Source organism: Caloenas nicobarica, chromosome 2 (genome assembly GCF_036013445.1).
Source record: "Caloenas nicobarica isolate bCalNic1 chromosome 2, bCalNic1.hap1, whole genome shotgun sequence".
NCBI lineage: Eukaryota > Metazoa > Chordata > Aves > Columbiformes > Columbidae > Caloenas > Caloenas nicobarica.
Window position 1 is genome coordinate 145,093,033 of NC_088246.1, and position 22,221 is coordinate 145,115,253.

The 22,221-nt window shown below is 38.1% G+C and overlaps 1 protein-coding gene and 1 pseudogene across 1 annotated transcript in view; both read left to right on the forward strand.

Moving 5' to 3' along the window:
• Positions 1 to 22,221, forward strand: part of ZFPM2 (zinc finger protein, FOG family member 2) — a 312,664-nt gene that overhangs the window by 203,604 nt on the left and 86,839 nt on the right. Inside the window, exon 5 of the mRNA XM_065629091.1 lies at positions 2,315 to 2,426. Coding sequence (XP_065485163.1) covers positions 2,315 to 2,426 — 112 coding nt within the window. The remainder of the gene's footprint in view (positions 1 to 2,314; positions 2,427 to 22,221) is intronic.
• On the forward strand, positions 7,158 to 21,582 carry LOC135986312 (uncharacterized; annotated as a pseudogene).

Here is a 22,221-nt window from a genome sequence, read left to right on the forward strand (position 1 = left end):
CTTGGAAAAGTCCACTATCTGGATAATATTGCACTGTCTTTTGAGTGTACTTGTGATTACCAGAGACTGTGAGCACGTATAAGCACAAAAAACACATTAAAGGTTTGACTGAAATGGCAGTTGGAGAAATGAAACATGGCAGGAACATGTCCTGGTCCTCCTCTTCATTATTGGTATGCAGTCATGGTTGCCAACGGTCATGCTAAAGCTTGTATTTAACATGGTATGATTCTCAGCTGTGTGAAGAATAGCCACTCTTCCTTGTTTCCATAGCAGCCTTAGCGCTGTTTTGGTGTAAATGACACTAAAGTCCAGACTTTTCTGTTTTAAGAGATGGAGATGATACTTTGATTACCTTTCATCTCATTTCTTGCAAATCTTTTTCAGTTTGTGCCTCATTTACATCATTATTTTCTGTGCAGTTCATACGTAAATACTTTGCACTGATTTCATAATTGGTAATATCAGGCTTCTTGATAATTTGTATATGAACTTAACCAAATTAAAAATAAATAAAATTGTCTTGTTTACTGGCCAATTAGAAATCAGAATTCCATTTCAGATTTCAAACATGAGCAGTTGGGTTGACTTTTGTAACACTTCATCTAAGCAAACACAGTTTCTGCAATTTCACGTAGAAAAAGCAGTATTAGCAATTGAAACATTGCATGTCTCTTGTTGCAGTAGTTTTACACTAGGTATATTGTTGCTAGCTGTTACATTCCTTTTTACTAATTTAATTCTTCATTTATATCTGTTTTTTCCAACACTTCTGAAAGATGAATAATGTCATGGAGTGCATATAGAAGAAGTGTGACTTATGCATAAACATTGGTATGAAAAATGCAAAACATAAAATGCAAATTAAGCTAGAAATACTATATTTGATAACACACTATTGGAGAATAAACAGATAAAAAACATCTGAAATGTGAAGAACTGTGACATTCAGTGCATCTTTTTCTCTTTTTTCATTAAAATATTGATATATCATAAATTATATTAAATATATCTTATATAAGATTATGAATTTGATCTTATATAACTAAATATTTTAAATAATAGCTTATTTTCAATAAATATTTTTGTGTATGTTTTGCATATATAATATGTTCTATGGTAACTCTTATACTTCACTACACTTCTAGAACAGTCATAGATAATAAATGTGGCCAACTCATCTGGAATGTTCATATAAATATATGATTTTCCATATCTTAACATTTTTAACTCGCTTAATCATACAGAATATCAGAATAGAACAAGGCTGGAGCTAACTAGAGAATTATTGGTGGAATATAAAAATAATTGATCGAATTCACTTTAAAAAGGTTGGAATATCTTAGAGAGAATTATATCCCAGAAAAAAAAAAAAAATTAAAAGTTATGTGGTGACTGTTGTAGTTTGTACTCTCTGTTGTGGTTTCATGCTTGATATAGAGAAAAATAACTGTGAATGATAGAAGTGTAAGTGGCATCTCAGTGCCACATGCTGACAAAATCAGGATTACCCACAAGGTTTTTGCCATTTGATTAGTAAAACGAGTTAAATGTTAATAAATTTGAAGCCTCTACCTTATCTCCTCAAATTCCAAATTCTTGAAATCTAGAACCTGAAATATACAGAGGAGATTGTTTTGTTAAATGTGCATCTCCTTGCCTGCACGCCTTTCAAGTGCAATGGACGTCAACACTTTACTTCTATGCCTTTGAATTTAGTAATACAACTTATTTGATAGTCTTTTTGGAGACAAAGAGTAGTGAATCATTAACATTAATATTATTATTTCAGACACAGTAAAATCACACATCAACACTTAGCAAAAGTGGAAAAATTCCATTATCCATTCACAACAATTTCATATGATAATACAAATGCTACCCAGGACAGATCTTTGAAATGGATACCGATTCTTTAAATTCTTTCCTGTCTGTTTCATGAAATAGTGAGATCCTGTTGATAATGAAGTACAATGTGTCTAAAGTTCACTTCTAAACACTTGGCTCTTTGCTGTGAAAGTCATCTGCATTCCCTTTATAATTCTCAGCCACCAGAGATCTGTTTAATCTTGGAGATCTGATCCAATATCATTCAGAAAAATCCTTGATAATAGTTTCACCATTCAATCAATGAAACAACTAAAGCTTCCTGCCTGTGTATCCTTAAAAAAACCTCCCGAGGCAGGGGAATAAGACCTTGGCTTATGGGTTTGGAGATTTTGTTGTTTGCAAATAAAATTATTATTACTATTATTATTCAAGTTCTTAATCAAGGCAAGCAAATGGCATCTGTTTGTTATCATCCTTCCTACAGAAGACAAAGGCTTCAGTCCCTATGGTACTGACTGCTGGCCCCAAGTGGTTGCTGGATGTGACTTGGCAAGGAGTAGAAGACAACAAAAACAACTGCATTGTGTACAGCAAAGGTAAACACAAGCTGATTTTTTTTCTCTGTTTTCCTATGTAAAGTACTGAGATAAAAATATACCTGTTGCTTAATAGGAAAATGAAGTAGTTTGTCTCCCTTTAAAGTTGGAACAGTTTTCATTCCCTTTTTCCTCTCATGTTGTGGTTTTGCTTTTTTTTTTCTTTCTTTTTTTTCTTTTAATGATGCAAAAACTCCCCATGGTGTCTGTAGTATACTAAATGCCTTGCAAACACAGAAGGACGTCAACTGACATAAGACATACCATCCATTTCTCTCTGAGATTTAGTGCCTCTTGGGAAACATCAGTAAAATCTATACACTTTAAATAGATGAATTCTTTCTGACATTTTATTGGACATACTGGATAGCATTTCTCTAAGTTACATTACATTATAGACTACTAACTGAAATCTGGTTTTATAAGAAGAATGTGAACTTGATTGGACTACGATAAGACTGCACGTCAGCATGGTAACAGAAGATAACTGGAACTGTATTTCAGGGTTGTCACCTCTGACATTCCAGTCTGTGTGTAGTGGCATGACATGATGATGCTTCACTGGAATGTACTGGCTAGTGGCAATGCATATCATTTCTGTCTTATGAGGATTGTCAGATTTCCTCAAGTCAGCATGAGTTCTTATGAAGTCCCGCAAACATGCTTTGTCTAACCTACCACATCTAACAGCTACTTTGGTTCAAGATGATGAGGCTTTTGTCTTGCATCTTGAACCAACTCAGAGAGCCTTTGGTTCGCTCCACAGTGTGGCAGACTATGCACTTTGGTCAGTCACTGTGAAAGCTTTGTAAATGTGGTTATGGTATCATTACAGAATGCTGAAAAAAAAAAAAAAAAGCCACCACCTGAATACATGGAATAAGAATAACTTTATTGTAGCTGGTTTTGGCATTCCCCCTGATGATCAGGTTGCTAAACTATGACTTTCCTTCCTTGTATTTCAATCACCAATCTCAGCACTTTGTGAATACTTCAGAACATGCACTGTTCTCGTTTAATTTCTTTTAGGTTTTATTTCTAACCAAACAGACCTACTGAGATCAAAGATTTGTTTGCTGAGGCAACCTAGTGACCATTTCAGCATACAAGCATCCAGGCAAATAAGCACCCATATCAATATATTAACATACAAAACACTAATCAAAACATCAAAGCCTCCTAAAAACTTACTAGAAACAATTACAACTTGTTCCTATAATCATTGCAATTTATACACTTATAAGAGGATTGCTTTTAAACTGCCACAAGCCTTTGAAAGTTGAAACGCTGAAAACAGGGAATTTGCATGTTAAAAATGAGTTGCACACCAGGGTCTTATAAATTCTTTCTATTATAATTACAGAATGCCAACACATTCATTCTGCAACCTGAAACACCTGCAGTACTAGAGAGCTGGGCTCACATCTAAAAAGGGTTGAGCTGCCCTTCCTTCGCAGCTTGCTGGTTGCTGCCCAAGTGTGAGAAGCAGCAAAGTGCTCTCAGTAATACAGTAAAGCTTTTCTCGTGAATCCAGAGCTGCAGTTTGCTATTCATAGTATTGAATACTCACAGGCAAACTTTTCTGCAACAACTTTTTAGTGTAATGGGAAATTACTTTCACTCCAAAATATAGCTTCTGCGAATTCCCATAGGATGATTTCTTATCTAGTATTACATTCTTTCTGTAATTATAATAATACTTAGCACATATATACCAGTAAGGCTTTTCATCTTCAAAGTACTTTACAAACACTAACTAATTCATTAGACAGTTTCAGTGCTATCTGGCTGATTTAATCTGTTGAAATATAATTTTTTTTTTCAAACACTAAAAACTTTCTTCAGTTTTGTGCAATCTGAGTAGCCCAAAACATTACTTTTTTCATTCAGGCGTGCTGGATTTTATTTCACTGATGATGCTGATTATTTTAGTACTTGGTTAACGAGGTGTTGTGAGACAGTCATACAGTGCTCAGGGTGAACTCTGTTTGTATTATAACTGAAGTTGAGGGTAAATTTGAGCCCTAATTTATAAATACATGTTAAAAGCTTGGTACTTCACTAAACCAATGTGGGAAATAAGTTGTAGATATGCTTTACCTTCACTGCATTCTGTTCATCTCTTTGCACTTTGAGTTGGCTGCTCTATCGTTCATTAAGCACCTACGCTTCCCTTGAGCCCTGCTAGGATTTTTGTACTAGAAAGATTAATTGGCTTGGATCACAAAACAATGTCAAATAGAAGATGGTAAAATAAATAAATAGAATAATGTTTCTTCCTTCAATTTGTATCTCATCATTCCAGATTACATTGCCTTGATTTGTGTTAGCTTTTTGTCTCCTATAGTGCCATTACTTCTAATGAAATGGTGTCAGCTGGCATGTAGTTGTAATTCGATGTTATGTTGTAGTTGCATGTGTATAATTTCGTTAGTTTGCTTAGCAATACATTGTTATTTCTGAAAGCAATTAGCTGAACAAATGTGTGGAATTATGCATGTAGTGGATTTGGTCACCGGGGAGCTGTTTTCCTTACTATACCCAAGATGAGATGAGAGGAGTAGATTGGAACATTTCTAAAAGGAAAATAAGTTTGAGAATTGGCTAACAATACATGGTCCCGGTCAGTCAGTTGCTGACTCTAAAGGGCATGCTGTATTTCCTTTTAGCTTATTACAGTGATATCTTCGAGAGCAGAATTTCCCCTAGATCTTTCAGGAGACCATAGCAATGTGCCTCATGTCAGTTCGCTAGAAGCTGTGGGCACTGCAGACACCCATGTATTGCACACAGAACGATCATAGGGAGAGGAGTCTGTCGTGTGGTTCCTATTGAAAGTGACTCTGACCTGGCCAGCTAACTCCCCACTTGCCTTCAAAACTCTCCATAAAATATTTTCCCTAGGCAAGCAAACACAAATAGTGTGTGTGCATGTATGTATATGTCTGACGTACATATATAGGATTACATTGCTAAGTTATTACAGTGGAATCACAATTCATCTTCTATATGAATTTTTAGATTAAGAAACTGGTTATTTAAAATCGTACATCAGAGTACATTGAGAGTGAATAGCTATGAAATAACTATTCAGTATTTGAAATTAATTCTATTTAGTCTAGGATCACTTATTTCTTTCTGTATTTTTTATAACTACATTTCTCCAATACTAGGACAAATTAGAAAAGGGAAAAACAGTTCATTAGTATCCCTTTTTACGAGCTCTGACACAAGCTGGCTACTCATGGCATGTACCATTTTCTCATTCTATTTTTTTGAAAGGAAACTTTTACAACTGTAATTACATTCAAAAGACATGCTCTTTTTGTTTTAATATTTATTTCAAACTCCTCTCATGTTTCAAATATAGTCTATTCAATAATTTAGGAGATGTCTTAGAAACAGCATCTGAAATTTTAGAGACATATTTTAGGAATTGTACCCTATCTAGAATTATAAATATGTGCCTTCCAAAAAAAAAGTTGCAGAGTTTCAGTGATTTAAGCAAGATACATTGGTGGGAAGTATTAATGCACGAACGGTATGTTCATTGCAATGCAGTGTACTTGAGAAGCAGTCGTGCCTGACAGCGCTGTGGGCCAGACCTGGTAAATCTCTAAGAACAGAGGTAGGAGTCCCCTCACAACCTAGGAAGGAGCTGGGGTATTAACTACAAATCTTCCACTGGGACTGTAAGGGATTTTGTAAATGAATTACAACTGAATAGAATAGAAAGGGTGTAAAAAATACAGTTGCACAGACTAAAAACTGTGCTCATATAGCAGACAGTTTTCTAGCTATTATTAAAGCCATTTATGTGAAATGTATGGATACCGTATGTTTAGTGGCATTGTTAAAACAGGGTGTCTGTACAAATATTTAGCTGTGGGAATTATAAAATCATAAGGCGATTAAGTTAGCTAGTTGTGAAATTCCAATATTGCTTTTTAAATGACTTCAGGATATAGGAGGTGCTAAGGTTATTATCTGTTATCAGGAATACAGCGGAATTGTACGACTGGATAATAACTAAACAACTGACACAATGTAAAATTACATTATCAGTGTGTTAAAACAAAATTGCGCCCTAAAGGAGTCTACATGCCAGCTCAGAGCTGCAGTGTAATTATGCTTAACTCTGATAATTAAAATACAACGGAGATCAACAGAATCATTTTCATTAAGAAAATTATTAATGATGATGGTATAACAGTAATTGATTGCAGAGCACCACAGGATAACTCTGTGCAGGAAAACCAACATGTTTAACGCGTGTCTGGGCCGGTCGGGGTGCGTCTCGTCCCACCGAGCACGTGTCGCGGGCAGGCGGCAGCTGCGGGCACGTCTCCTGCCGCAGCCCCGCTCAGGACGTGGCTCTTGCTCAGGCCGCGGCCTGGAGGGAGAGGGCCGGGTGCTGGGGGACGGGGCGCTGGGATGGGGTCGTGCTCGGCTGCCAAAAAGGAGGCGGCTGCTGGCAGCGACTCACGTGCTTCTCGAGCCACCCGTCATCTCATTTCGCGTGAGGCGGCGTTTGATTTTGCATTTCCATTAGTGATTTACTGATGTTATTTCCTCCTCTGCCTGGCCTCGCTGAGTAGTTTATGCCCTTCGTTATTTCTGAGAGGATGCGGGAGGAGAAAAAAAAACCCATCCTGGCCCCAGAGTGGTTCCACAGGCACCGTGTGACATCTTAGTAAGTAATTCCACAGGATGGTCCCGTTAATTGTCCCGATGGTGCGAATACATATCAAACGCCATAAAAAGCCTCCATCCCTCCGTAAGTGAAATCGCAGCCAGTGCTCACTGAGCGACTGCAACAAATTCCTGGCTGGGGACAGTGTTGCCTAAGGGTAAGATCCGAGAATTGTGATTTTCTTCTGGTGAACACAAAACTGGGCGGGGGGGAGGGCAAATTCGGGGGAGTGCTTCTCCACATAGCTAAGAGATGGGTGCTTGCTCAAACAGATGCTGCATTTGAAAGCTGCCCAAAAAAGTCTATTCTCCAATCACAATAGAGAACAAGCCTGCTAGGGTGGATTTACAGGATGAGATTAGTTAAAATGACAGCTGCCCACACTGAAACTGTGTCATGTAGCTAATTTATAAATAGAAACCGGAGGAGAGGCAGCACACAGGAGAGGGCTGAGCAGAAGTCGGGTTGGAAGCAATTCTTCCCCTGCTGTGCTGCCCAGTGGCTGCGTTAAAATAAGTCAATAAACGTATAATTGTTTACTTACTTCACTGGTACTGGGATGAGTTATTTCGCTGACATATGTGCCATGCATTGAAGATACAACAAGAGGTTACATGAAACTACTAGTAAGACTTGATGGCAGTTTTTAATTAATTTTGCTCATTTAAAGTAAGCACTCTCTTTTTTAACATAAAGGAAAAGTCAGTTGTCACAACAGAACGGTTCTTACATTTTTCTTTAGTGAGAGAGGTTTGCTTTTCTTAATTGTTCTCTGAGATCCTTGATACCATGTTTTCCCCAGCAAATGAACTTTCAGCTAGCAAATACTTTATTTATTTTTTTTTTCCCTGCAACTTCAAGCAATGTAATGGTACATTGTGCCACAGACACATAACATCAGAGACCCTTATGAGACACAGGTCAAACATCATAAGGAGTTTAAACACTGCTGCATTAGAATATGAGTATATTTTGGTTTGGGTCAGAGAACAAGTTGTTAAATAGGCCAAAGGTTAACTTGGAACATATATTTTAGATTGCAAGGAGCTTCTTTCCACATACTATTAAAAGCAAATAGAGTGAATTTACTTAGTCAGTTCCATGTGGACAGTCAGAAAGCTGCAGTATCTGCTGTCCCTCTGGATGCTTCCATTAGATGAACAATGTGCTGAAGCCTTTGGTGGTGCTACAGCTTTTTGTTCTTTCTTCGTATCCACTGACAAAAAATCTGAGTTCTTAACAAAATGCGTGTGATGCTTATCCTAATATCAAAGGTCCATGGAAAAGCTTGGTTTGCATTTCATTTTCAAAACCACTGAAAAATTACAAAATATTTCTCAAGAGAAGCATGATTGTGTGTATAATGCTTACATAAAAGGCTATCTCTACAAGGGCAATATACCTTCATAGTCATTGGAAGAAAGTCTCACGGATGCAACTGTAAAGATGTGGTTGGTAGGCAAGTAGATGGCACCATTTGTGTCTGGTTTTGCAGGAATGTTGAGAAGAGAGGATGCCTAATGACACTGTTGCAAACAAAACTTTTGTAAATCAGTGCTGTTGCTTTCCTCTCTAAAGGAGAACATATTTTATCCCCATGACTAGTGATACTTACTGCTTGCCGATGGCAGGCAGTGTTGTGGACTTAATTCAGATACAGTTCGGCTTCAAAGAACTCACAAAGCAGGATTGTACTTTTTCCTTATTTTTATTTTTTACCTGTGCAAATAGATCCAATGGGGGATTATCTGGTTGAGGGAGTTTAGAGGTCAGGGCCTTGTATATGGTCTTAATTATCTACAAGAAAAAGATTATTTTATGCATCTTTATGGAATTAGTATAATATGCATATAATAGCATACAGTGAATTATTACATGCCTTCTAAATTCTATGTAGATAATAAAGGGAAGATGACAAGAAATGCGGGAGTAAAGCTATATTTCCACTTTCAATATGAAAATACTTTTGTTCATTCTTAGTGCATTCCATTTACATAGCAGCCAAGTGATATTTTTAAGTTGTTCTTATATGTATGTTGGTTTGCTTTATTGTTTTTTTTTGTGTTCTTCTTATCACTTACTGTGTAGTTTATTTCATAGTTTGGAATTGGAAGAGTCAAGAAAATAGGCACAGTACTGACATAATTTGCACAGAAAAGCTGTAAACCAAGTCTGACACTCACCTATGAGAACATGTTCAGGATAGAAAAGAAGCCCAGTCTGTACTTCACACTGGGACCGTGTGAAAAGAAATATTGCTTCAGCCATTCAGACCATTGGCAAAAATAAATGCAAACATCATGCAGAGATTTTTTTTTTCAAGATATGTATTTGCCCCTCATTTGTCTAACTCAGTTGCAGTAGAATCAGTCATTTAGAAATCTTTTTAAGAAAAATGCTGTCATTATTTTCAGGCTATGACATAGATGTTAAATGTGGTTTATTTTCTTTTTATTTTTTTTTTCAATCCATTATGCTAAATAAACATTGAGGACTGCAGTAAACCTTGTGACCCCTGTGGCTCATTGTAGTGTTACCTCTGTCATCTTCACTGCAAAGCAAAAGGGAAGGAAAAAGCCCCCAAATTTGCTGAGCCACACATTTCAAGTTGTCGACAACCCCATCCACAAGAAAACAGAAGAAAATATATATGCACTCTGTCCTGTCAAAAGGCTTCGCCTTATCTTGAGAGACTGTCAGGGCAGGAACATCATGGAATGGACAGGAGTCTATTAAATTAATAAGCTGCTGGATGGTGTCTGGAGAGTTATGATGCTCCATAAATCCAGTTTGATCATGGTGGACAAGGTTTAAATCTGCAGCCTTCTAATACACATCCAGGTCCTGGATTGCATTTGAAGTTTTGTGCTGGAGACACAGAGATAGTCCTGAAGCTTGTGAATTAAGATTTATCTTTTTTTCATACTTTTTTTTTCCCTACACTTGACAAAAATGAAAACACCTTAGGGATCCTGGCAAATGTTGCTGCTTGAAATGAAAGAGCTGTTGTCAAGGTGAAACCATGACCTAGAAGCCTAAAATCAAACCTTGGCCATTCTTTTCAGGCAGCTCCATAGGTGCTGAGTATAAAATGTCTGTATGAGAGGAAATGGGGCTGGATTCATCTGCAGCCTGTTTCACAGTGATTCCCGTCAAATATTCCTACTGTGTATTTGTGACACAAGACAAACTAATGGTGTGCCGTGTAAAAGCAAAAGCTAAAATAATGTAGAAATATATTCTACCCCCATTGCAAGTGGTTCTGTGTATAACTGACAGTGCGGTGCGAGATTTTTGTGCCCCATACCTCTAAATGGATTGAGCCTGATGGTAATAGCGCAGGGAAGACTTTCATGGCATTCAAGGTGCCAGGCTCCCAGGAAAACCTGTGTGATGCGCAGCCCTGATGTCCAAGTGGGCTGTAGAGCTGGACCTCCTGGAACACAATGTTAAAATCTTGTTGATGTGTTTCATCTCCAGCTGCTTACAAGCAAAGCCATTATTGTGGCACAACAGGTGGAATTCAAGTGTCTCTTGGCTACTTAATTGACCTGCAAAACAGTGATTTGTTATTAGGTCCCTAAGCTCTTATTCTTGTTGCTCTGGAGACTCCGGCAGGCGATTGCTGTGTTTGCTCACATAGGCAATGGCACAGCCAGCAGTTCTCAAATTCCCTGACCACATTTTAGACCCTGCCTAATTTATTTATTGATAATACTTAGAAGCAATACTTTAAAAGCAAACTGTGCTCATTTTTGTTCTCATTGTTAATTTAGGAGCTTTGAGAGACTTCTTCACATTAGAGAAGTATAGAAACAATGTGTATGTTAAAGGAAATGGATAGCCCCTTTTGCAATACCAAAGACACTGAGATTTGTTATGTGCTCAGGAAAATGGATTCAGAGCTGAAGGCAATTGCAAAAGCTCTTTTGGTGTGCAGATTTCCTTAAACAGAAATTGAGATCAAGATGTAACCCTCGGTCACATCCATACATGCATCTCCCTCCATTGTCTTCCAGAAATTACCTAAGAGCTGTAGCCAGAGATCATGTGTGACTGAATCCTGACCTCTCTATTGATCCCGGGGATCAATCTGTGTACTCTCTGATCCAGAGATCAATGTCAGCATTTCTCTCCTTCTCCCCTGGCATCCCAGCCCTGCTCCCTGCTGCAGACAGAGGCCACGAGGAGCAGGACCACTCAGCGGGGCACCGTGGCCACATCCATTTTCCCTAATGCAATGGCAATTGCGCCCTGTGATTTGGGGCAGGTTATGAAGCGTGTATTGTACAATGGGGAGTAGGGAGAGTGGAAGCTAGGGAAGGAGCTCCAGCAAAATATGGGAGTCCCTCATTTGCAACCCCCACTTGCAAGTGAGGCAGGAGGTTCCACAGCCTGTGGCTGCCCTGCCCCTCCCCAGCACTGGGGCACCGCTCAGCCTGCCCACCCTTTTAGTCTTCTCTGAAGAGAACTGAAGCGACTGTGAAGAAGTTGCCACCTGCTTTGGTGTGTGTTTAATATTTAAGGAACAAACCCCTGTTACTGCAGACACGGAGAGAACTTAGCAGCTTTCTTACAGTGTAGTTTCTTTTGGTGTTACAAAAAGAAGAGAAAAAAAAAAAAAGCTGTTTGAGATTAGATTTTTTCTTTCTTGTTTCATTCCATCAGAGCATGCAGGGTGATAAAATGCTGACAAACATCACAAACAGAAATCCATGCTAGAGTGTGCCCAAATTGTGATTCGGAAGCCAACTGCGATGTTGAAGCAGATTTGGTAGAGATGTTCTGTAACTGAGTGGTGATGCACATGGCTGAATCAGCTGGTGACATGCAGAACCAAGGTTGGTTGCTGGAGCAGAAATTTCCTGCAAGATAATTTCCTGTGATGGTATCATAGTATACAGTCATATATACATAAGTGCATACATTCATATATATAAAATAACTGAGGCTTCAGTTAGTGTTTCACTCAAGCTAGTTAAGATTCTAAATTCTTTCCCTCTAGCTGTAACATATACTTCTGCATAAGTGATTCCAGCTATTCAGAACAATTACACCTTCACAGGTTAATAATCATTGAGAGGAAGTATTATAAATTTGGAAAAGAGTTTAGAAGACAGAAAGAATAAGTCCTAGCTCAAGAAAAGTGATAGTATTAGCTTTATAAATTACAGAAGAATGCTAGTTTTGCAATAAAGTGGTGAAAGTAGAAGATGACACAGGGGAAAACATACATTTTAGGGAGGGCAAACCAGTGTAAAAAGAATATTCAAAAGTTAGATTGTACTAGAAACACAAGAAGAGAGATGTATTCAGACTTAATCAGATGGATTTTTGTTTAAAAAATATAAGTACACATATAATACATACTGGGCTCTATCATGTTGTTTTGGTGAATGGAGAATTCTTGTTTTTAACAGCAGTGATACAGAAACACATACAAATAGAAATTTACTTTTACAATTGAATATGTAATGTGATAGAAACATATTGAACAGGAATGTCAGTGCACAAATTATTCAAGATCTGAACAAACGAAAGACATTTTTGAGAAAACCGTGGATCAGTGGGTTAAAGGGAATTGACTGATATGCCCTAACCTTCACCTCTGAAACTGCCATGAAATATTGTGGTTGGTCTGTGAGCTTAAACAAATGTTCAGAAACATAGGAACAGAAGCTTCTGAAACACAGGGGAGACAACGGTGTCTTTGGCCAGCCAGAATGTTTGCTGAAATTACAAGATGGCTGATTGAACTTGAAGTATGAGATGAAAAGGAACTGGTTTACACTAGGAAATGACGGGTGGCATCAAGTGATCACGATGCATCTTCTGTTAATAAACTGTTCTTTTAAATGTGAACAGGCTTGCTTTTATGGTAGCTGCACGTGCATTTTAATGGATTTAAATTATGTGAAGTTTAAATGCATTTTCAAGTTACAATTAAATGAAAATTTAAAATAAGACTGACAGATTGCTAAGGCTAAGCCAGTTTTATGATTGAGGTTCAATTAAATTGTATTTATCATTGGAGCAAATGAAGTATAAAATCACAAACAATGATATTTTTCAGTTGCTTACTTTGGTGGAAAGTGTAGCCTGAAGTATGACTTCAAGACTTTTATCTTGCTTTCCCTCCTAAAGCAGAAATTAATTAGGGCTAAACAAGCATTGGCTATATGTTCAGAACCCCATCTTGAGAGTCTTTTGTGGACCAGTGGTCCAGGAGCAATTTACTAAGAAAGCTGTTTTGTGATGCAAAGTATTATGTATTTTATTGGGGTTTAACTAGCTAAGTAAAGGAAAAAAGTTAAAATTCTAGTAATGGTTTAGAAGATGAGCTGGTTTGGCTGCTTTCATGGAAGCCACTTTTGACACTTTGCACCCTCTCGGAAGATCTGCTGGGATCAACTCTTTAAATAAAATTATTTTTCTGCATATTTTCTATGTAAATCCCTAAATGCCATAAGCTTTGCAGTGAGTCAAGGAGAGAATGCTGGTGTTGTGAACACAAGCTATTTATCAATTACTTCCACTGCACCATAACACATGAGACATGACAATTTTCTGGCTTGCCACAATGTGATCATCAGTTTTAAGTGTGGTACTGCTCTGTCTTTCTTATACACTTCCTATAATTTGTTATTTATTTTCTCTTCATTTTGTCCTACAGAAATGTATGTAAAAGGAACAACATTCTGCATTCTGTTTCTTTGGTTTGATCTTAATTTTATAAACTAGGACATAACATAACAAATGGATTAACTTTGGACATTAAGCAACTAGAATTTTTTGACATATTTAAAAACCCATCCACAGCATCATAAAAATTATTTCCAAAACACCATTCGTCTCCCTGAAAAAAAATGCTCCTGAGTGACATTAAGCAGAAAAAAATTAATTTCAGATCTATTGCACCTAAAAAGACCCTTCAACATATTCAGCTAGAAGATTCCAAAAAATTGATGAGCTGATATATGACCTTCTTCTCTTTATGAACGTATGTACATATTCAGCAAAGCAAAGCATGATCGTAGCATTAGCACTTGGATTTTTGTTGTGTGTTGCTAATTATTGCAAAGTCTAAACATGCGAATAGTTGAATACTCAAAGGTCTAATTGTACAGAGAGAATTTTGTTCCTGAGTCAGAGAAGTCTCCAAAGGCACCATCGAGAAGTAGTCTCCTTAACAACAGCAGTTTACTGAACTGGGATTCTTTCTGGCTATTAAACAAGTACATGGGAGATCTTAGAGTTGGTCCTTCGGCTGAAGGTATTGAAGGAAATTCTTAAGTTCGGGACTGCTATTTTTGTGTGTTAGTCTTGTATGGTTGTATCATGTCCCTTGTGTTGTCTCTGGGATGTCAGTGTTATAGAAGAATCAATGGGAGCTGATTAGCTGAGGTTTTGTTTGAGCACATTAGCTTGACAGTCTACCATTAATATCTGGCAGCATTCTTTATTTTTACTTAGTTTCTTTACCTTCTTTCATTCAGGAGGTAAGTTGGGTCAATTTGCATTTGCAATTGGCAGACTCCAGCCACTCTTACTAGTAATAATATTGGCTACTGGGGAAAAAGAAACAGCTTGCAGTTTTTAACGGAAAATCTGAATCTAGCTCTGTGTTTTAGAAAAGGGCCGATGAGATTTTAGCTGTATGCCATGAATCAAACACCTGATTTGTCAAACTGTGTCCCTTTTATGTAGTAACAACTTGTGATATCCTAGCAAAAGGTTCCCTGTGATTCATACTGCAATGAATTCATTAGCTGTAGCCCCCCAAAATTAGCTAGCAAGCACATATGCCCATCTAAGCATGATAAAAACTTGTACACTCTTCCTTTTCCAATTATTTATTTTCATATGGCATCTCTGATGATGATTAATATTTGTTAAGCTAAAGAGTTTTGTAGAATAATACTGTTAATGGAGGACACAAAAAGAAGAAAAGCCACTACTCTGGGGGAAAACAAATAAGTTTTACTTAGGAAATAATCTTGCTTTTCTTTGATGTTGTTAGAGATAACATAGAGTTTTACACACAGTATTCTTGTAGAGTTACTATATTATTTTGCTTTATCCTGACATAACTGTTGCTTCTATGGAAAACAGACTTTTTCCATAGCATTGAACCAGTTAGCCTATATCCTTAACACAGGGAACAGCTGTTACCTTCATTATCTTTAGTTAGCTTCATTGGTATCAGCTGGTACAAAACTGACGTAATGGAGTAAAGAGCCATCTCATAATTCTCCTCATTCATTGCTCTCATTTCTTTCCTCATTTTGTTGCCCTGCAGAAATTCAGGTATATAGAGGTAATGTCAAAAAAAGGATGAACCAAGTCTCTGAGTAGTCCTTTCTAGCATGTGTACCATGTCATAATTTTAAGTACCCAACGATATTGAACTCTGCCGTCCAGAGATGGAAAAAATTGTTGCCAGACAGAGGAAGTCTTCAGCAGGGACTTACAAGCCCCCTGTCATCCCTTCATCGTATTGCATTATCAGTGGAGCTCTTTGGCAAATTAAAACACCAGAGAGAAAACACGCGGGACTTAATGTAGAGTTCAGGACATGAAAAGGAACTGTCAGAAATAATTGAGTCCAAACGTTTTGTTATTACAGTAATAATACACTGGTTGCTAATTACGTTTGCCTTTCTTCCCTTTTGAAAATGGGATGCATCATACTCTCTTTTTCAGAGCTTATGTAGTGGTCTACATGTGATAATCTAGCACTTAACTACACATAGCTGGACTAATAAATAAGCTTTGCAAAGCAATAGCATGTGTATTGCATCTTCAAAATATTTTTATATTATCTACTCAGAATATTTTTGTGAACTATAATAATAGTACACAAGAAAGAGGAAGTATTATATAGCACTCTTCATATCTGAACAGCCCAAAGGGTGAATGCATGATTTATGGCATTCGTGGCTGAAATGCAGGACATTTTTTCTTGAGTGGAAGTGTTTTTAAAATGCTCTGTAACATGCGCAGGAACAATATGCATCCTTTTAAGGCAGGAGGTAAGAAGGAAACATTCCATGTCTTACTATTTAGGAAAAGATTTGGATGCTCAGCATGTCTCTTTACATCTATCGCTATAAACAGTCAAGAGAATAAAGGTTTATTTGGAAGTATATTGATGGATTGTTGAAATGTAACTACTCAGTCAGCCAGGCTTTTGATAACTCTTGTATATACTTGCAATTGGAGATGCTGACATGTAACATGACATGTAACATATATCTCATTAGATTTTTGTAAGAAAAGTGGGAATTTTTCTGAATGTATTTGGTGCCCTCTTTTTTCATTTTTCAGTATGCATAGCTCTTCCTTTGGGAGATTTTCATATAAACTACTTACTTTCTTACCCCATGGACAACTCACTCTGAGTTGCTTTGAATTTGAAATCTTTCCAGTAATTAGTTGGAGAGAGAGTGAGCTCAGATAGAAGCAAATTTGAGGTAAACTTGTCATCCTTGTTTCATACAGAGAAGAAACTAATATTTGAAATATTGGCTGCAACTTTTTGGTATTTCATTTACGTCACAGTGAGGTACAGCTCTGTATTTGGATCTGAATTCATACTTCCTCAGAAAGCACTGACATTTGGATTTTGGAGGAGGTTGTAATTCTTGGCTTGACACCTTTTTTTTTCAGAATTGTACCCTTTCTTAATTTTTTGGTCCAATCTTAAAACATTATGTAATTTTTTTTTAATTTGGAGGAGGCTGGGAATACCTGTTTCTCTTGGAGAAAAGAAAATGCTTTAAGGCAACCAAACAGAGTGAACATAGAGTTATTCTAAATTGTTCAGATTGTTCATAGGTCTCTCACATTCTTCTCAGGTTCTAGTCTGCTGGTGATATAGTTTCAATAGATGCACTAAAGAAAGTGCCAAGACCAGCTTTGACAGGGTTTAATTTTTTTTTTTTCCTTCTTCTTTTTTTCCCCTCTTCCTCTTTCTCTTTTAATCCCTGTGGGGCTCTGTGATTTTTCATAGCTGGACTAAAGTTGTGTCAACGGGAGACTTGCACCATAAAGACTGAAATGTTAAAGAAAGCTACAAGGAACAGCTTTGAGGCAAGGTTTCAAGCTTTGTCATCACGCTTGAAGAATTTTCTGTTTAATGTACTGTAATGCAGTATTCAATGGGGACAAGTTTAATTGAGTTTTACACAACCCAGTTGGGAGTAGCGCTGCAAGGTAGGTGATGTCTAGGTTTTTAATCTTCCACTCCAGAGAGGCTTGTTGACGAAGTGGTTCTTTCTCTTTGTAAGAAAAAAGGGAAGCATGAGAAATGATACATCCGTGGATAAAACCAATTGGCAACCCCCAAAGGAATGAGGGCGATAAGGCGAATCCAGCACTTGTAAGAAATAAAAGAATCCAACTGTTCATTTAAATGAGAAACAACACATGTGATTGAGGAGGCAGGGAGGCTGGGCGCTGGAGTGGGGAGGAAGGGACTAACAAACAGAGCGGCTGGTGTCAGAGTTAGGCGTCCCGCACAAACATGCTGGGGTTTGTTAGGTGGATTACCAAAAAGATAGTTAACAATGTGTATTTTTTAAAGAAAAAGGAGAGCCAGACATTTTCTGTATCGGAGAAGGTGGCTGAAGTGGCAGGAGGGAGGAAGCTGCTGTTCTGCAAGCCCTACTTAAAGAATTGCTATTCCTTCCCTGAGGCCTAACAGCGGCTTTCTATCAAACAGTGTAAAAATAGCACTGGACCCTGTCAAAGAGAAAATAATACCTTCTGTGTAAGCCTTAGTGTATTAAACGGTAGTCCTGTTCAAGTTACTTCTGCTAGAACTTAAGCAGCCGAAAGGATGAAAGCATGCAGTCAATATACTGCCAAAACATCTCCCTGGTTTGGCTCTGCATCCCTGCTAAAGCAAAAAGTGTTTTGCTGGCCCTGAAAGTGCTGTCTGCCCTTCATTAAAAATTCTGCCCTTGCCAATCGTGTACAATGACGTGTTATAGCATATTTTAATTTTCACCTGTAAAGCAATACTGATGCTGTTCCATTCGTTTTCTCTTCAGATATTTAAGATATTTGACCTGGTGTGTGACAGGATCTGTTCGTTTGTTTTGTCATTTAATGGTCCTGTTGACATTTTTGTTCAGAGAGCTTTTCCTCCTCTCTCCAGGGTCATTTTCTGGAGGAAACACTTTGTTGTGTGGTGATGGTTTTCAGGTTTTCTCTGCCGTCTTAACACCAAACCTCTCATTTTGCTTCGTGAGAATCATGAGGACTTAACACAGTGCCTTTTTTCATAAAATATACTAAAGAATAAGGTCGACATGAGCTTGGGGGTGCTTTGCCACCAAATGAGGTGTTCACACACCTTTTGGGGAGGCTGTGGGGCGAGGAGAGCAGCCAGCCAGCCTGACTTGCACCCTCTGTCCCCCTGCCACCACCTGCCAGAGCCACAAACCAGCCCCGGCGGCAAGTGTGGCCTCACGTGCTTTTACAAACCCGCTTGGTACCCCTTTCTTTGCCCAGATCGGGGGCTTTCACACCTGCCCTCGAGGAGGGAAGGCAGCCGTGGCTGCTGGTCCAGCTTTCGGGAGGAGCGCGGTGGGTGGGCTTCGTGACAGCGTGGAAAGCCTCAGTCACCAGCTATTGTGTGGGAGGGTTGAATTTCACCCGCAGAACACATACGGTGAGACAAACTGGAAGTTGCGGTGAAATATGCAGAATTTGCACTGTGCTTCTTTCCAAGGTACCACCAGAATCCCTGTTAAATTTATAAATACAGTACACATGCAAAGTATAGAGCTGAGCAAATAATTCACAATGAATAATTTATCTGACAAATTTAGCCTTTTTTCTGCTCATGAAATATCCATGAACAGATCTGTGATTTGTAACTGCAACCTTTACAGTGCATTAGCATAGGAGGTTTTTAAATTTAATTTCCTTGTGTAGTTTGGTGTAAAAAACTAATTCCCTGTTATTAATCATATTAGCATTTTAAATAGTCCAAAAGTGGGCTTTGAAGTTCAGCCATCAAGTAAGTGAGGGGGCTGAAGGAGATGCTAGGTGTTTTTACTTTGCTGCTGCTGCTGTTTGTCCTGAAACTTTTTTTTTTTATAGGCTACATTTGCAATTTTCATTTTTGCAGCCTCTCTGTTTGGCGTAGAAAAGTACAGAACTGTCTCTTCTTTAGTGGAAGTGAATATTCTGAACAATAATGTCCAATGACGAACAGCTTTCAGATTGAAACTGAGGTGGGAGGGCTTGCGGGAATGGGGCTACGCCCTCAGCTTTTCTTAATAGCAGCGCATATTTGAAAGGATTTTGCAGTATATCTCTCTTGTAGCACATAGAATATATTGCCATTGTAGCCTGACAGTGGCATCCCTTTGCATAGGCCGAAAGAATGAGGAGAAATGAGACTCGTATTTCACAAGGCCTTAGCAAAATTTGAAGCACTATTTTCAGAATGAATTGGTTGTGGTTAAATAAACATAAACTAAAAGCCTGGGGTTTTCTGAGGTAAACAGTTTGAAAATTTAACATTAGCAGACATGCTTACTGAAGATTCTTAGACGATAGATTTTTTCAGTGTCTGTTCATCTTTCTTTTCTAATACCTCCTCTGCACTCAAGCAAAATCATCACTGTTTACTGTGGACTAAACTTTTAGGAGTTTAACCGATTTCAGTTAAGTTGTCAATTGTATTTTTTGCAGCTTTGTCAAAAGCACTGCTAGACATTTTTACTGTTGACAAGGTTTCAATGAGTTGAATTTCTCCCATGTTTCAAATATTTTAAAAATATTTTTAATTCAAATTTTACCCTTATTTCTGTAAACATGTAACCTCAGAGATAATGGTTCAGAAATGGGCAGAAATATAAGAAAATTCTGATGAGAAACTTTAATAAAGTGGGGCTACTGCTACCAAAATAATGCATTTGTGCTTCATTTGACATATTTAAGGATAATACATGGTTCGTGAGGCTCTCACAGATATAATACATAGCTCTGCTCAGAAAAACAGCTTGAACAGTAATAACTATCTGGTCAATAATCTGCTTATTGCCTGCAATTAGAATTAAATCTGTAGGCTTGGCTGGGGAAAAAAGTTTACTCTCTCATTTCTGATGGTACACCAGAATTCAATACAGCTAAGAAAAAGTCAGTTGACTTTTACTCATATGTATTCTCCTCAGTACAGTTTAATAAATTCCAAGCAGTTCTATATCAGTACAAATCTACTGAAGACATTGAATGCCTTCAACAACTGCCATTAAAAAAAGACCTAATTTGGTCCTCAGAAACACCATACTCAGTAATGAGTGAAACAGAAAGAACCCAGTTTGACTTTCAGAGCCAGGAGGTGTTTACAGAATTGTTATTTCTTACAAATGGATCCACTGCACATAGAAATAATTGAGGTGTCATGACAAGCCCAGCCTCTATTTATAATAGGCCATGACCACACATAATAAAAATAAATAATTCAGTAATTCCTCTTTTTGGCATTACATAATAACAACAACAATAAAAAACGTCTTTAGGACATTCAAAAACAAGTCCCACAGCAATCATCTGAACATTCTATGAAGAAAGAAGGAATATTGGCATCTCTCCATTCTGAAGACATAAGACAGTTTTGCTTGGTTATAAGAAAAATAGGCACAAGATACTTTGCTTGCCTTCTTTAGAATGTTCTTTCAAGCAAAGAAAAACCCAAATGTTCTCAGTGAAGTATTCATACAATCCCCCAAAATGTTGTTTTAGGTAGATTAGAATATCATAAAAGGAAATACTGCAGCAAGTCCTCTGGAATAACCTCAGGTACCAAGGTCCATCCATTCTCACATCCATCCAGGTTCACTGAAATCAGTGCTTAACCTGAATGGACATCCCTGAGCAGATCTAGCCAAAGCCAGGTGAAGGAAAATTTAAATTTTAAATTAAACAGCATCCTGGCTTGTATCAGGAATATTGTGGCCAGCAGGACTAAGAAAGTGATTGTCTCCCTGTACTTGGCACTGGTGAGGCTGGACCTTTGAATACTATGTTCAATTTTGGGCCCCTCATCGTAAGAAAGACATTGAGGTGCTGGAGAGAGTACAGAGAAGGGCAATGAAGCTGGTGAGGGGCCTGGAGCACAAGTCTAATGAGGAGCAGCTGAGGGAACTGGGGCTGTTTAGCCTGGAGAAGAGGAGGCTGAGGGGAGACCTTATCGCTGTCTACAACTACCTGAAAGGAGGTTGTAGCGTGGAGGGGGTTGGTCTCTTCTCCCAAGTAGCAAGTGACAGTACAAGAGGAAATGGCCTCAAGTTGTACCAGGGGAGGTTTAGACTGGATATTAGGAAAAATTTCTTCATGGAAAGGGTTGTCAGGCATTGGAACAGGCTGCCCAGGGAAGGGGTTGAGTCACCATCGCTGGAGGTGTTTAAAAGGCGTGTAGATGTGGCACTTAGAGACATGGTTTAGTGGTGGACTTGGCAGTGTTCAGTTAATGGTTGGACTCAATGATCTTAAGGGTCTTTTCCAACCAAAATAATTGTATGATCCTATGCTTCTAAATTAGTATCGGTGGAACTGGGATTTAGCCCAAATGGCAGACTATGTCAAGTCTCCAGATGTGATTCTGACGTCTATCTTTCTCAGCCTCCCACTTGTACATATCATAATTTTGCTATTTTACAGCTGAGTACCAGCATGCTGGACAGCTTTGTTCTTCTCACAAGAATATATGCGCACTTTCATGTTTGTCTTCTAAGGAAAATAGAACATTACAGGAAATCCTCATGCAGAAAACCAAAGCAACCTGTAGAGTACCTATATATTTCCTTCAATTGCATTCGTGTAGAATATTTTGGTAAAGCACTTATCTCCAGCCTTCATACAAACATATAGACCAACACTTAACATGGATCTCAATCCCAAATTTGTTTTTTGAAGCAATGACAAAAGGGAGTAGTATTTTTATTTTATATCTTTTCACATGTAAATCATTTGTATCCAGAGATATCAGCCACATCCACACCTGAAAACGTCGGGGTGGGTAGCTGCTTCCTTCAGAAAGCGGCCGTCTGAACATCACATCTAGTACTCGCCGTGGGAAGGGAC